The 16,618-nt window shown below is 36.4% G+C and overlaps 3 protein-coding genes across 5 annotated transcripts; 2 read left to right on the forward strand and 1 right to left on the reverse strand.

Annotated features, from left to right (window-relative positions):
• Nucleotides 1–346: 346 nt before the first annotated feature.
• Nucleotides 347–2,092, forward strand: LOC143909102 (uncharacterized). Its single transcript, XM_077427004.1, has 2 exons — nt 347–352; nt 449–2,092. The coding sequence occupies exons 1-2, from the start codon at nt 347–349 to the stop codon at nt 2,090–2,092; spliced, it is 1,650 nt and encodes a 549-aa protein (XP_077283130.1).
• A 404-nt stretch (nt 2,093–2,496) lies between these two features.
• Nucleotides 2,497–5,017, reverse strand: LOC143923152 (nonsense-mediated mRNA decay factor SMG9). The gene is made up of 7 exons (XM_077446685.1): nt 4,865–5,017; nt 4,522–4,789; nt 4,318–4,452; nt 3,937–4,230; nt 3,562–3,763; nt 3,105–3,484; nt 2,497–3,030 (listed from the first exon to the last, which is right to left on the reverse strand). The coding sequence occupies exons 1-7, from the start codon at nt 4,916–4,918 to the stop codon at nt 2,834–2,836; spliced, it is 1,530 nt and encodes a 509-aa protein (XP_077302811.1). The 5' UTR covers nt 4,919–5,017; the 3' UTR covers nt 2,497–2,833.
• Nucleotides 5,018–10,494: 5,477 nt separating this feature from the next.
• Nucleotides 10,495–14,628, forward strand: LOC143909071 (uncharacterized). 3 transcript variants are annotated; one of them, XM_077426966.1, is made up of 6 exons: nt 10,495–10,904; nt 10,989–11,134; nt 11,409–11,487; nt 11,560–11,772; nt 11,847–11,995; nt 12,741–14,628. In XM_077426966.1, the coding sequence occupies exons 1-5, from the start codon at nt 10,608–10,610 to the stop codon at nt 11,946–11,948; spliced, it is 837 nt and encodes a 278-aa protein (XP_077283092.1). In that variant the 5' UTR covers nt 10,495–10,607; the 3' UTR covers nt 11,949–11,995; nt 12,741–14,628. The 3 variants fall into 3 exon arrangements, with proteins under 3 accessions (XP_077283092.1, XP_077283094.1, XP_077283093.1); XM_077426968.1 differs by having other exon boundaries at nt 11,847–11,962; nt 12,741–13,122; XM_077426967.1 differs by having other exon boundaries at nt 11,847–11,991; nt 12,741–12,866.
• The last annotated feature ends 1,990 nt before the right edge of the window (nt 14,629–16,618 follow it).

The following is a 16,618-nucleotide window of genomic DNA, read 5'->3' on the forward strand; positions in this document are numbered from 1 at the left end:
TATAAATTTTCTATGTATTTTTTTTTGTTTTGCTTACGAATAAGATTGCGATTTATTTTTATTTTTGTTGCAGAGTTGAATCTTTATATGTAATTATAGAAAAGGCGTGATATTCAAAATTTTTATATGAAATAATATGTGATAATATTCAAAATTTCTATTATATCTGTATGTTTTGTATTGTAAAATTCATGTCAGTCAGTATATACATACATACACATCACACGACTCTCCATTGCTTTTTATGATTTAATAAGTATATAAACATGTACATACTTTAAAATTTTGCTATGTTAAAATAAATATTTATCTCAGTATTTTTTTTATTTATTTTTAAGTATGAAAGATGCAAGTTTTTTATGTTTTAATTTTATTTCTTTTATTGAATATTTTAATACCAATAAAAATTATGATTAATTTGTATTTAAGTCGATTTGTTTTATTTTAGGATCAAGAAGATATACAAAACAATGTAAAAGAATACACACCAGGTAATTTGTCAAACCCCAAAGATAAAGTGGAAAATGTTCAAGTAGAAGAACTTGATTTGTCGAGAGCAATAGAGCCGGAAGTCGATCTGCACGAATCGGACGAGTCGGAGAATAATAAAGTGAAGGAAGACACTATGTTACAATATAGTGAAAATAATAACGGAAATACGCATACAAAGAGGAAGCAACTACCTGCTGTCGATCCGTTTTCGGGTTTTTATTACGCTCGCAAAATGCACATGGATAATCTTTTGCATCATCCTCTTCCAGACACTATGGGACCAAGAGAAACTAGAAGCGATCCAACTAAAGATCTCGATGTGAAACCGTACTCTGCAGCGTTGAATATAATTGGACAGCGCCCCGTCACATGTGTTGGTACTAAGAAGCACACTGCCAGGTTCAATAATTATGATTTAATGCGACCTGCCACGTCCGGAGGAGAAAAGCTGCAACCGTCACTAAAACAACAGATGAGCCCGATGGATTTGGCTATATGTTGGGATTTTCGAACGGCCGATCCTCGTGATGAGCCTAAAAGATCGAAGCACATAGATGGTTCTAATGGATCGTTGGCTCCGGCAGTGTTTTCAATGGTGCATACTCCTACTAAAAATGCTGATTTCATTCCAGATACTGGAAGATCAAACGCAATATTTTCACAGAATATATTACCACACAACTTTGAAGATGATAAAGTTGTGCCTTGTTTTCAAAAGGATATGTCGAAAAATAGGAACAAAAATGCTTGTGATGTTCCGAAATGTCCGCAACATTCCTGTTATGAAAGCAGCAAGCCGACGAAAAAGAATGGGGAACAAAACTCAAATAAAAAAACAGATAGAGGTAAAAGTGCGCCTAATAAAAGCGAATGTGATGGAATACATGGATGTGGAACTGAAAGTGGTTCTTCTAAAACGTCTACACATTCATCGACAAAAAACACCTATTCAAAACGAAAGTTTATAAAAAATGCTTGGGAAGACAATGTTGGTTGTAATAACGAATCAAAGGAAAATCGTTCCACTAATGTAATGCAAAAGGAAGACATTAGAAAGTACACTACGAGGCAAAGAGGAGGATCATTAGATCATTTAAATAATAATTCTGAAGGTTCAATACAATCGATACAAAAGAAAGATAAGATTTGTCGTAGTTCTCCCAATGTATCCAAAGATAGTTCTGATAGATTTAAAGATGACACGCTATCTCCGTGCAGTGTTATGTGTCCCAAGCACAAAAAGAAGCAAAAATTTGATCGAAATTGTCACGCATGTGAAGGAAATAAGAAGAAACAGAACGAAGTGCACCCAAAGCATGAGTACAAATCTGCATTCAAGGCTGGTAATCCAAATTCGATCAGTTCCGATTCTAAAAATGAATGCTCCAGCAACTCCACGAAAAACTCTTTAAAAATACCCAAAATGAGGGATCCTTATAGTAAGAAATCGTATGCTATTCCGACACTACATCCACCATTCAGTCGTTGGAATGACACTAGTGGATATCCAGAACATTGGAGATTGGCGAGCGTTTACCAACATGCGTACAAAACCCCAGGTCCTAAACGTCGTCCACTTTTGCCAGCAGTTTATCAATAAATCTGGAATTACAAAATGAATTGGCTACGAAGCATTTTCATTTTAATTTAATTATAAAAATCCAATTTTCCATATATACATACAATACAGTACTGATCACTCGGTTGAAATGAACTTTTTCGAGAATAGTTTGCAAGATGACAAAAGAAGATAAAACAACTTTGTATTCTCCAAATCCTTTTCAAAAGACAATTTTAATTGTATATTAAGATCAAAATATAGATATTTTAACCAGATCTGCAATAGGTTGACTGAATTCGAAATTACTTACATATGTAGTTGAAAAATATATTTTTATAATTTAAGAACACACTTAAAGGTTTAGAAAATTCAATTTTAACAAATAGTTTTAATACAAACATATTTTCTATAAGTTAAGCATCAATGAATAATAATTTATTTTATAAGAATTTTATGTATTCCATATAATAAATACATTAATAAAAAAATATTTAATGTGCTGCTTTTTTTTTATTTTGTTTTTTGTTCTTAAGTTTAAGTTTAAGAACTTCAAATTTTACATGACTCCAAATATTTGCTTTATCAATAAAAGCAATTGTACAACAATCGTGAATTGTGCGATATTTTATATAAAAATATTCAACATCTTGCGCCATTGGAAATGCATCAGTTTTCAAATGCATAAGGATCATAATCAGTGATGATTTACTGATAGAATATAGTGCCAGTTACTGGCAGAGATTTATTCCATTTATAATCCCAAATTTCTTCCAGACTGTATCATGGTAACAATCTATTATATTCAATAAAAAATGTACTCTTTTTAATATTGTCCCAAGTTTTACAGCAATACTGAAGCCAATTCTTTTCATTGAGTTGCACATTTGTCAATTGATTCTTTGACACACCAAAAATTGTCCATCGAAGTCGTTCGGCTATTTCTTCCACAGTTGGGTGACCTTTAAACGTGTCATTATCTAGAAATAAAAACTGCATGTCATGATTGTAAATAAATAAATATATATGTACATGGTATTGAACGAAGATTTACCATCGTCCTCAGACAGTGCAGGCATCAAGAATAAATTTAAGGGTTTTCCACATTTTTCAGCATTCAAATTATGAAACATTCCATCGGTGATACGGTGTGTAGATTCATTAGGATCGGAATCGTATAAAAACATGCCACTTTCTATATGCATTTTTGATTTGCTAAATGCCTTTCTATATAAATCTTGCATGGTCTTGACAGATTGCGGTTTGAAATCATCCATTGTACATTTGTTTTGAAAGAAAAGCAAATGTGGATGGTGATCTTTTGGTGAATCGGTGTCTTGAGACGACACACCTGTTCCAGATGATTGATGGGTAGTGGTTTGATTTGAAGATGCTGGTATTGAAGGTTTAACCATTTCAGCAGACTGGATAAACCTATGGATTGCATAAAAATATTGAATTCCATGTTTTTTATTTCATTAAGTATTTACAATATTAAGTAAAAGTAATACCTTAAGATATTAAAGTCCACGAACCAATCTTGAACCAATATAACTACATGACATACAGCAAGCAAAAAAGCAGACACTTCAAGACCTCCTTTTCCAATCGTATTAGATCCGATTCCACTCATTGTACGTGTGCTTCCTGCTCCACCTACAGCTCCGGTATCCAAAAGTATTATGCGTGAATTGGTCACATAAATATCCACTCCTATTGAATAATTAATTAATTAATTAAAAATGAATTAATTCTCACAATATACCATGTTGGTTTTAATCATTGATGTGACATTTTTTTTCGCATTTTACAGTGTAATTAAGTATAATACTTTGGGATCGGTACTAAATTAATTTAAAATTATGTCAGTGTATAAAATTGGGTACCTGATGAACAAGCTTGTCCTGTTTCAATTTGTTCTATATCTTGACACTTAAATACTAGTGGTGTGGATTTGACTTCATCGTTTACTTTTGAATTAAGCGATACTTTTATATTGTTTTCAATTGGTTGTAAAATATTATTATCTTCTGATTCTGTATCGTGAGTCGAATTTTCATTTTTTGAATGATTTGCATTATTTATTTCATGAGATTTAAGTATTTCATTACTTATGTTTGATAAATCACTCGCATGTGCAAGAATATTCATGATTGTTGATTTGCCAACGCTTTGACCACCTAAATATTTGATTGAATAAATAAATACATTAATAATTTTTTAAAATTAGTTGCACTTTTTTTATATTACGCATAGTTTTGACTAACCAATGATTCCGACCACTAAAAAATTTGTATTTGTGTCTTGCAAATATTCAGAAACTGTTGGTAGAAACTCCATATAATCGTCGATCAACTTCGTAGGACATGGCATCGGGGTGGGTGGAATCAAATATTTATTTTCTAAAATGAAAAAAAAATTACATCAACGTTATGTAGAAATTATAGGGATGCAAATATCCAATGACTTACCGGCAGTTTTTTTCCCCTTGCTTTCATTCTGAGCAATTTTCGTCGGATGAATTATTTGGTCGATGTCATTTTCTTTTCCCGTATTTTTTTTTGGACTTTGAGGTCTATTTTCAGTGTCTTTTGTAGTAGACGGTTCACGAACTTTGATCATAATAATAGGAGGTTTTTCTTTTTCTGTCGGCATCGCCTTTTCGCGTTTATCTTTATCACTTTCTCTATTTTCCCTGTCGTTTTTCGCGAGAATGACAGGCTTACGAGGAGTGAACTCCTATTTGGTGAAATAATTTTACATTATAAAATATAACTGTTGAATCTAAATGCATCGTTTAAGAATTAAACTTACCCGTGGTGTCACAAAGTACTTCTTTTTTCTTATATTTTTATCATACTCGGACATTTTCAAGACGTTAAAGAGATAAAAGACCCAATATGCAACACGCTTGACAATTTGACAGCAGTTGTCAGTTGTATCAGTGACGGGTTATAAACATAATACGACCTTTAATGTGCATACTCATGTGGCGGCTCGCTTATACGACATGGTCGAGTTTGGTTGCCTTCCTGCGAGTGGGAACCAACTCGGCTGGGTTCGGAGAGCTACTACTCACTCTGTCTTCAGCTGTCATATAATAAACACGTGCATTAACATGCCAGTCGTCTCATTCGTTCATCCTCCATACTGGTGACCCCCGACATCGAGCCACGCAGCCTCGATCAATTTCAACATGCCGCTCATCCCTGCCTCGCCGAGCCAGGCGGGGAAGCTACCCGCCGCGCCCCCATCGCCATCAACACGCGTCGCGGCCCGCGGGTGACAATAAACGAGCAGACACGGCTACCTACCTACCTACCGACGTCCAGCCACAACGTCGATGACAGGTGCTTAAAAAAATGGGGGAGCGAATGAGACGACGATCTTGACAGCTGGATGTGGAGTCATGCGCGATCCACTACACATAGAACGGTCATCCAGCACCACAAGACATACACCACCTCAGCACCATCATCATCATCATCATCATCATCAAGGCCCCGTCCGTCCCCACGAGCGTCGTCACGCCGAGACGGGCGGTAGCGCTACAACACCTCCACGAGCCACAACGACTCACAGTCCAGCTCGGAGTATCATCAACCACATCGATGCCCCTGCCGCCCCCGCCGCCCCACCAACCGACATCAGCCTCGGAAGAGCGGCGCCGCCGCAGCATCGCATCGCATCGGCGCGACCATCGGACCAGCCACCGTCCTGCTCGCGACGTCACCGCCCTCGAATCTACCGACCATTCAGGGCGGTACACCTATGTACACAGCGGATGACCCACGTCAACAATTTTTTTTCTCCCCACGTAATAATTTTTTCTCTTTGTGTAACAATAATTTTTTTTCTATTGTAAAATTTGTTTCTTTGTAATTTTGGTATCGCTGATGCTGGGGGGGGAGTGATGTGGCGGCTCGCTTATACGACATGGTCGAGTTTGGTTGCCTTCCTGCGAGTGGGAACCAACTCGGCTGGGTTCGGAGAGCTACTACTCACTCTGTCTTCAGCTGTCATATAATAAACACGTGCATTAACATGCCAGTCGTCTCATTCGTTCATCCTCCATACTCAAAACATTTCAAAATTAAAATATTAACTTATTTCACTATGATTTAATAATTGATATGTTAAAATTACAGTACTAACGAGGTTAATATAAATAAAACGGCTCTAAGATATTACGAAAAAATCCTTTTTTTTTTTACTAATTATGGTCTGTTCATACCTATCCAGCACGACCCGTATCCTGCAGGTGTCGTGCAAGTGCGAATAGTATTCTTTGGTACATTCTATATGGACGCGCATGAATGCGTAAATGGGCATGCGCGAATGAAGTATGAATACGTCCATATAATGTACCAAAGAATACTATCCGCACTTGCATGACACCTGCAGGATACGGGTCGTGCTGGATAGGTATGAACAAACATTTAGTTAGTGTAAACTATTATTATTATAATCTAGAGCTGTTAGGTTATTGAAAAACCTGCCTATGACTTCAATTGCAATTCGTTAGTAATTCTGTACTCCATTTAAGATTCTGTGCAATCTCATTAAAAGAAATTATCTCGTCTTCTATTTAGAATAATACATCATAGATTTCGCAATGTTGAAATCATAAAGGTCTGTTCATACTTAACAGCACTGCACGGCTTCAGCACTGCACGACTCCGTTTCAAATATGTCATTTTATTACATTTCTATTCATATCTACCTACACGTCGCGGTCACGTCACGCTTACGGCACTTTGGCCGAGTGCAAGGCAAAATCGGCTTACTTATACATTACAGGCCATGACGATACGGCGCAATATTGCTTACGTTGTATTGTCGAGTACTTACAATATGAATGCATACACGTGCATTCGTAGCTACGCGTCAGAATACTGTTGCGTAGGGGTGGGTGGAGGATCCAAGTAAAAGGCCAACAGTCGTTTCACAGCATTTATTGATGATTCAGGAGATACACGTATTGCCAGCGCTCCGTCCAGAATGCCCTGATATCGCCTACGTACCGCCTTATAAGGGGTAGATCTCTCAGGACGTCTAATCTGTTTACCTACTGTATAGTCACGTATTCGGATATGTATTCCCACGGTATGAGAAGTGCAATCATTGTTTCATGCACTTAGCTTGTCGCTAATCCTTAAAACCCACTTATACCAGTCGCACGGTATGCATTTAGTTAATCCGTTAACAGATATCCGTTACAGATAATCTTTGAACGGTCACACAGTCTCTGGGATTCTATTCGCTTAATCCGCGGCGTACGTTATATTGCCTCCCTAGTAGGTCGAATCGTCCCGATTGACCAACAAATTCGAACTGATAAATCTACAGTAGTTACATTTATCTCTGATATCAGTTATGGAGGATGAACTGGTGAGACGACTGGCATGTTAATGCACGTGTTTATTATATGACAGCTGAAGACAGAGTGGGTAGCAGCTCTCCGAACCCAGCCGGGTTGGTCCCCACTCGCAGGAAGGCAACCAAACTCGACCATGTCGTATAAGCGAGCCGCCACATCACTCCCCCCCCAGCATCAGCGATACCAAAATTACAAAGAAACAAATTTTACAAAAGAAAAAAATTATTGTTACACAAAGAGAAAAAATTATTACGTGGGGAGAAAAAAAATTGTTGACGTGGGTCATCCGCTGTGTACATAGGTGTACCGCCCTGAATGGTCGGTAGATTCGAGGGCGGTGACGTCGCGAGCAGGACGGTGGGTGGTCCGATGGTCGCGCCGATCAATGCGATGCTGCGGCGGCGCCGCTCTTCCGAGGCTGATGTCGGTTGGTGGGGCGGCGGGGGCGGCAGGGGGATCGATGTGGTTGATGATACTCCGAGCTGGACTGTGAGTCGTTGTGGCTCGTGGAGGTGTTGTAGCGCTACCGCCCGTCTCGGCGTGACGACGCTCGTGGGGACGGACGGGGCCTTGATGATGATGATGATGATGATGGTGCTGAGGTGGTGTATGTCTTGTGGTGCTGGATGACCGTTCTATGTGTAGTGGATCGCGCATGACTCCACATCCAGCTGTCAAGATCGTCGTCTCATTCGCTCCCCCATTTTTTAAAAACACCTGTCGTCGACGTTGTGGCTGGACTCCAGTCGATAGGTAGATAGGTAGGTAGCCGTGTCTGCTCGTTTATTGTCACCCGCGGGCCGCGACGCGTGTTGATGGCGATGGGGGCGCGGCGGGTAGCTTCCCCGCCTGGCTCGGCGAGGCAGGGATGAGCGGCATGTTGAAATTGATCGAGGCTGCGTGGCTCGATGTCGGGGGTCACCAGTATGGAGGATGAACTGGTGAGACGACTGGCATGTTAATGCACGTGTTTATTATATGACAGCTGAAGACAGAGTGGGTAGCAGCTCTCCGAACCCAGCCGGGTTGGTCCCCACTCGCAGGAAGGCAACCAAACTCGACCATGTCGTATAAGCGAGCCGCCACACAGTCACAGTTATATTTACAATTACAGTCGTTATCTTTACAGTTACAATGGAAACAATGACATTTAAATTATATTACCGTTACATTAACGTTACCTTTACAATTTAAATTCTGTTACAGTTAGATTAACGTCACCTTTACAATGGAAACAATTGCATTAAGCTTTCGTTACATTTCAATTTACGTCACCTTTACAATGGAAACAATTACAGTAAACTTTCGTTACACTTCAATTTACGTCACCTTTACAATGGAAACAATTACATTAAACTTTCGTTACACTTCAATTTACGTCACCTTTACAATGGAACGTCGTCCCCAACAGCCGCTAATTCTTGGTACTTGCGGCCAGTGGCGGACTGGCCATACAAGCGAACATGCCCGATGGTATGTGGGCCCCATTATCTGTTAGAAAATATGGGCCCTCAGTAAAATTAAATAACTTTTTAACTATTTATAGGATATTGCAACTTTGGGACCTAAAGTTTGGGTATTTCAACAAAATAAATTTCTTACGATATACACAAACAACTAATACCTGCTTTAACAGCCCGAGGATCGGTTAACTTTTTTTATTAGGCTCGAAATGTAAGTTTCAACATTTGCGTGGGCCCTTTTGCCGGGCCCATTTCCAACGTCAATATTATGTATATACCAATACCTATGTAACAACTAACTACTGAAATAAAAATGGGAATAAACAAATTTTCGTGAATAATATAAACAGAATTGCTTAAAACAATTTTGATACGACGATTCATCATCAACCAGCGATTTAAATTTACTTCATATTTTCAAAATAACATTTGATTATACTTCGATGATATAGTAAGATTTAAATACACAATTGTAAACAGTTTCCGAATATAAAATCTATTCCTAATCTAGACACATCCATGTAAATATAAATATAGGATAGGGGCCCCCTCCCAAAAATCCCGATTTTCGATTGACATTAATTGAAAGTATTATGCATTTTTTTGAATTTAATGATTAATGAGATACTAAGGATCTATGAGTGCTACGTTTATTTCTTATGTATGTTACTTTTGGGTAACTAATAAAATAGTCGCTGCTATGTGCTTTGAAGAAAAACAAAAAAAAACTTTATCTATTGTTACTACGTATGTACATACATAGATAAAGTGAAAAGACAGTTGGTAGAAATTAAGTTTATTGATAGTTTTTTGATGACTCAGTTTGATGGTCGATTAATGTTGACCATGTGAAGATTTGTGGAAAAATTTTTTTTAAATATTTGCGCCAAAACCATGTCGAAAGATTGAACAGCTGTCAACTGTCACTATTGATAATTGGTCCAAAACAGCAAAGCGGCAGACTCATGGCACGTAATTCGCGTGTATATTTCCACGATGGCCAAAAAAACGGATACGATACGTTGACGGATGTTGCTGTCAGGTATGAACAGGAAATGTCGGGTACTGCTGTAAGCCTGCCGTGGCGTAAACGTGACGGTTGGTATGAATATACCCATACAAAATGTACCAAAGAATACTTTTCGTACGGCCGGATACCTGCTGAAGTCGGTACGTGCTGACTAGGTATGAACAGACCTTAAAGGTTTTAACGCATCTACTTTAATTGACCACCTAGTAGCGCTCATTGGTTTTAGAGTTAATTGTGAAATAAATTTTTTTAGCGCTTCCCAGCGTTTTGTAGAACTAGAAAAAAATTGTAATATTCTTGTAAAATAGAAAAATCGCATGTGATAAATCATAAATCATATACATTAATATCGGAATAATATAAACCAAAATAGAGAAGCGTTGATTGTATTTTGATTTTGCTGCTTATGCCGCCCCCATTAAGATGCCGCCTGATGCGGCCGCATCACTATATTATAGCAAGGAACGGCCCTGTTTGTGATTTTCTTATTTTGACGGGAAACTGAAAATTGAATGATAAATTTAAATTTATCAAGGTAGTATTAATCGGTGCTATGGCCGCGAGTGGGTAGTTGAGCGGCAGTGGGTGGTGGGTGGCGGCCGGGCGACTGTCAGTTATTGTCATCGACAAACGACGAACGACGAACGACGGAGATCGAGAGACGAGAGACGAGAGACGAGGATAATGGCACTTCCTAGTCTGTGGATGTGGACGTTCGCGATGGCCTTCAGCCTCGTTTCAGGTCTCGAGGGAGAGTCGTGCTCGGCCCTCGGATCCTGTCATTGCACGTTGGGGGTTGACGGCGAGCTGGATTTGAAGCCGCAAGACATTGCCGACCCCAAGCGGTCATACTCCGCGCAGACCTTCAATTCGAACAAGAACGCCACCGAGTGGTCGCTCGACACCTACTTCTTCCATCCTTGTCGAGACATTCAGCTCGGAGATCCGACTAACCCGATCAATAATTGCAAAGCTGCGTCTGTTAGTCACATTTCTTATTCACAAACACTCCATTTTCCACCAGTAATCTCTCCATTCACAAGTGTGTGTATATATTTTTTTCAGTTATGCAGACATACCATTCAATTTAAGAAAAACGGTACAGATATCACCATGTCCGACTTGGGAAACAATCCGCTCGGTCAATTTGAAGATTCCAAAATAATCGGAAATAAGAATAAGGTTTCGCTTCAATACAGCAAAAATTCTATGTGAGTAATGATACGTTTCTTATAATTTAAACCTCGATGGTCAGAGTTATATCATAGTTAAATGTATGTATATTGGTATTATACATTGTAAATCAGCATTGTTGACTGCGGAGAACAACGAAACGATAGCAATTAAATATATGACGATATTAATATTTTGAAATGTTTCTCTTTTCAATAATAATAAATTTATCAATATTGTAGTGATTCTTTTTTAATACATTACTATTTTTATTTTAATATTAATGACTCGTTATTGTAAATTTAATTTCAGTGTAAGTACGGTGATTCTCTCTTGTATCACAGACGGAGAGAGCATTCTTCAAATTTCTAGCGGTGACCCTGATGCACCTGTAAGTATTTTATTAATGTTGTTATCACCTTTGAAAAAATACGCTGTCTAATCCTCATTGGTTATTTTTTAGATTCTTGGGTTTTATTCGCCAAACGCTTGTATTAAAAGCATACCGGAGCCCACTCATCACTCGCTCGGAACGACCCTACTTATTATATTCTTTGTATTGGCGTTAGTTTATTTACTGGCCGGTTATTGTGTTAAACGTTTCTCAACGGGGGCCAGAGGTATTGAATTGATTCCAAATATCAATTTTTGGAAAGAACTTCCCTCACTAGTCAGGGTATGTATAAATTTATTCTATATCTTTGGAACAAAGTTACTGTTGAATTGTTTGATTAAACGTATATTTTTCAGGATGGAGTTGTTTTTGTACAAAATGGTTTTAAGCCTCCCGCGAGCACCTCGTCACCAGGACCAAATCCAAATCCAAATCCAAACAGCTATGACAGTATATAATATCAGGTTTAAAGGTTTCATTTTAACTATGGCCTTCAAACATGTATGTAAGCGTCCAAAAACATACTTATTTGATTATTATCAGTGTTGAAAATATTTCATATCCGTTTATATTATCATTTTAATTATATTGAAAAGCTAATAATGACATTTGTTTCCTTTATGTTTGAAAACTATACTTTAAAATATGTATTGTCAGAGTCGACTCGTAGATTTTTGCGCCTGTGTACATGGCGCAAAAGCACTAAAATAGATGTATTCAAATACACAATAAAATACAAAATAAAAATGCACAATACGATACAAAATAATAATGCACAATACGAATCAAATAAAAATGCAATAAAATATAAAAATACACAATACATACACAAAGGAAAATTGACAACTAACAAAATTTTGTAAATTTCTAAAATTATAAAAGTTACAAAAGTTTTAAACTTTTGGTAAAATGAATTCGACTTACATATAAATATCAGATCGTTAATCTCATATAAGGCGAAAATATGACAGCCGATGAGAATTTTTGTATATCGATGTTTCATTTTTCAGTCATCGGAAAATTTATAGCATTTTTTAAAATATTTTAGGCGCCTGTGTATGCCAAACACTTCGCACACGCCTCGAGCCGACTCTGTGTATAAGTTAACATATTTTTGCAAAGTCAATAGAGGAAAATAATTCATAACAGTACCTTGTTAAACGGAAGTCATCACCAAATTTTATTTTTATTTTAAGTTCCTCGTAAGTATAGAGGATATCATTTTCATTCTGTTTATATGCTCTTTCCAGATGAAACTGGAAGAGTAGGCAATTCACTGATTAATACATAATGAGTCACACCTGTAAGTGCATGTGATAACGAGTTTTCTGTCTCAAGAATAAAATCATTCATTTGTTGCACATTATTTGTCTTCCACATATAGAAATTGTGAAATTAATTTGATTCTCTTCTTTATATAAAATACAAATACAAATTATTGACAGCATGTTTACTGGTCAATATTTATATTTTTTGTACATTAAATATTTAACATGTTTATTTAAATGTTTGATTATTGTCATAAAAATGTTACTTAAAATGATAAAATATTTTCCTGAAATCTCACTTTTGTATAAATATATATGTACTCAACAATATATTTTTAGAAATCAACTAATCCATTATATTATTAAAAAAATAAAAATAAACCGATACATATTTACATTGACTAAATTTTAAATCATGTGCTTAGTTTTATGTAAATATGTACTCTTAATATCGCTTGCTAATATAATGCGTTTTCTGTGATAGTCTTCTAGTATGTATGTTGATCATCATACACTTATATTTATCATTGAAATCCTGAAGGCTCTCAAATTTCATAATCTTTTCTTTGTAAAACATATTTTTCTGAATAACATGTAAATCTATATTTTTATGCTGTAAAATTTGCCTTTATGTGTAAAATAAATATATAGGTAAATACATACCATATTGGTCCGAACTTAGATGTTACATATTTTAAGACAACATTTTTTTTTTATTTCAATTTCTGAACAAAAATAATTACATATATTCTCATGTTGTTTTGAGGTTGAGACATAACCCGATATTTTTGTGTTACATTAAGAAAAATATAAATTTGTCTTATATTTGGGACAATACTGTACATGTGTTATAAATATGTCGTCTGATGAAATTCAAATATAAATTTATATTTTAAGTATATTTAATGGTAGGTTTTGTAATTGGATTTATAAAAAAAAAATAAGACTGTTTTCTACTTTTTGAACAAATCATATATCAAAATGAAATTGTTAATTACACCTTTCACGTTTTTCCCCATTTTTTCTTTGAAAATTAGCACAATAAATACACTTTTGTATTAAGATTGGGCAACAGGTGTTTATAGATAAAGTTGTGTTACTCTGTATCTCTAATTTTAATATTATAGATTAATTGTTTATGATCTTACTGTAAAAATTGACACATTTATCAAATGTCTTTTTAAAATTATGAATATATATATAAAATAATAAATTTAACATTGACATAGATGTACATACTACATACATATTTCTGCATATGTATGTATGTAAACACACAATGTTGCCTTTCTGGGATGATAGTGATGAGTCATTATTCATGATTGCAGATTATTATATCCAGTGCTTTTTTTCTGGTGCAATGCGCCGGCACTATGTTCCTATACCTATTTTTGATGGATTTTCAGTGTTTAAAAACTAATTTTTGCACCAGTTTAGCTTTTCCTTTTATACTAGTTCTTCAGTTGAATATTTTAATTTGTTCGCTTTATTTTACATTCGATCATGTCTATAATAAATACCCTAAAGATAAATTATATTTAATTGATTTAAACTTCATTTAAATAAAGATTTGAACATGGTTTCTTTTATAAAAAGCTTAACAAAATGTGAGTTTCGGAACCTTATGCCCTGGAAAAAAGCACTGATTACATTAATATATACATACATATATCTCATACAATAGTCAGCATATTAAATCATGTTTTCAATAATTACATTTATGCTGAAATGATATTAGTGTGGAATATCCAAGTGTGATACGTGTTTGTAAATGTAATTTTTGTTGTTGTTAATAAATGTAAATTCCAATGTTTAGTGTATAATATGTTTTCTTTTTGTATATATGTAATCTCGAATAAAGGTTTTTGTGTATTATTTGTATTTAAATATGGTATATTTCTTATTTTATTTGGGGTGTTATGGGTCAAGAAAGTCTACAAAAAATTATTGAGATCAGTTTATCCATTCTTATTCTGATGCTTTTATAATCCATGATACACACATTACATAAAGCTAGTGCGTCGTGTTTTTCTTGTGTACGATTGGTGGACATACCCACCCCCTCTCCTTCCAAATCTTTAGGGATGTAGAACACTATAAGAAATCATTAAAAATGTGCATTATTCTCAAATATTAGCGACATTGCCGATTTTTTTCTAAATTTTGTTATTTGAATGTAGGATGTTATAAAAATTGAATGATATGGGTATCGGGCTAATTAATAAAAACCTACCAACCGCTTTTTTTAGTGTTTCAATTGCAATGGTTTTCATCGACTTCCATGTAACAAATAAATATAATAAAATAATGGAAATTGACAGTGAATTAATTTGTTTATTGGCACAAGAGGTACTAACTAATATATAATATTCATGCTTTTTTATTTTAAAATCAATGTGGCCTATGGCTACGTCCACACTACCGATATCTACACCCGATATTTGCGAATTTTTCCATAACCAGTTCCTAAATAGCAACCACAGGTTGCAATATAGGAACTGGATATGGAAAATTCGAGAATATCGGGGTTAGATATCGGTAGTGTGGACGTAGCCTATGACTACTTTTCTACGGGTTTGGTGCAAACGATCGACAAGTGCCAGACAGACTGAACCACAGATTAACTGGATGGCTGCTTTAAAAGCAATTTTCGACTTCACGAATGAAAAATTGCACATCACATGACGAGTAACCTTTCGATGTGCACAGATGCAATTATTACAATTGAGTTGGATCTTTCTGGCGAGTTTTTAATAATTTAATAAGGAAAAATTCGGAACTAAAGTATCAGAAGCACAGATCGTATACAGGGTAGGTATGTCGGGACTTCGGGTAGATTTCGCTTAGTGTAAGTGCGAGCAGTGCGCACGCATAAGGTACACGTGTCGTTAATCTGTGGTTCAGTCTTTCTGGCGCTTTTCGATTGCTTACACCGCATCGCTTTTCTACCTACCTGTCAAAAAAACTTATTTTCTAAAAATGGTAAACGGGTTACATCCCAAATGTGCCATCCCAAAAACAAATCCTTGTTTTCTACGAGATTTGGGCAATTTTGAGCAATATTTGGGAAATTTTCTATACGGCAATTTTCTTTTGCGACGAATTTTCGTGTGACAGGAAACCCATGCGAGCGATTTTCATAGCGGCGATTATCCTGATAGCGATTCACATTTGGGATGTAATCACCGAACCCTTAAAAATATAATGGAGAAAGTTTAAAATTGCGAATCTATGCCATAGAAACAATTGTTGCCACGAAAATCATGAATACGGAATATCTGGCACTCGAATTCTTGTTATTATGATAGATGGAATTTTCGAATGCCAGATATTTCGTGATCGAGATTTCAGTGACTTGTGCGAGATCGCTTTGTGTGAAATAGTCACTATACTGTTGCGTGGGGGCTTCCAGAATCGGAGAGAAAGACGCAGGAGCATTGTAGTAGCGGTTTATACGTGTGCTCTCGTTGGCGCTCCAGGTCCGAATGGTTTCCAGACCGAGAGCGCCCCATATTTATACCCGTTGGGCACAACATATATACACATGTAAACTATTGGTCAATGAGTGGGGTGATCCCATTGGCCGTTGCATACGGCTCAATCATACGGTGAGGTCATTTTGGCGTGAACGAGAGATCAGGTGATTAGCGCTCGTAAGCCACCCACCTAATTTCTACGTTACAATACTGTTGCGTAGGGGTGGGTGGAGGATCCAAGTAAAAGGCCAACAGTCGTTTCACAGCATTTATTGATGATTCAGGAGATACACGCACGGTCACTGCTCCGTCCAGAATGACATGATATCGCCTACGTACTGCCTTATAAGGGGTAGATCTCTCAGGACGTCTAATCTGTTTACC

The sequence above is a fragment of the Arctopsyche grandis genome, chromosome 3, assembly GCF_051622035.1.
Source record: "Arctopsyche grandis isolate Sample6627 chromosome 3, ASM5162203v2, whole genome shotgun sequence".
In the NCBI taxonomy this organism is placed as follows: Eukaryota; Metazoa; Arthropoda; class Insecta; order Trichoptera; family Hydropsychidae; genus Arctopsyche; species Arctopsyche grandis.

What these genes read in the sequence shown, in the direction of transcription:
- LOC143923152 (XM_077446685.1), bottom strand. Translation starts at nt 4,918, where the DNA reads ATGTCCGAGTATGATAAAAATATAAGAAAAAAGAAGTACTTTGTGACA. An exon ending in TTTAGTGGTCGGAATCATTG is followed by an intron (nt 4,231 to 4,317) that starts GTTAGTCAAAAC and finishes TCAAATATTTAG; the next exon opens with GTGGTCAAAGCGTTGGCAAA. An exon ending in GTGGACTTTAATATCTTAAG is followed by an intron (nt 3,485 to 3,561) that starts GTATTACTTTTA and finishes TGCAATCCATAG; the next exon opens with GTTTATCCAGTCTGCTGAAA.
- LOC143909071 (XM_077426966.1), top strand. Translation starts at nt 10,608, where the DNA reads ATGGCACTTCCTAGTCTGTGGATGTGGACGTTCGCGATGGCCTTCAGC. An exon ending in ATAATTGCAAAGCTGCGTCT is followed by an intron (nt 10,905 to 10,988) that starts GTTAGTCACATT and finishes TATTTTTTTCAG; the next exon opens with TTATGCAGACATACCATTCA. An exon ending in AACTTCCCTCACTAGTCAGG is followed by an intron (nt 11,773 to 11,846) that starts GTATGTATAAAT and finishes TATATTTTTCAG; the next exon opens with GATGGAGTTGTTTTTGTACA.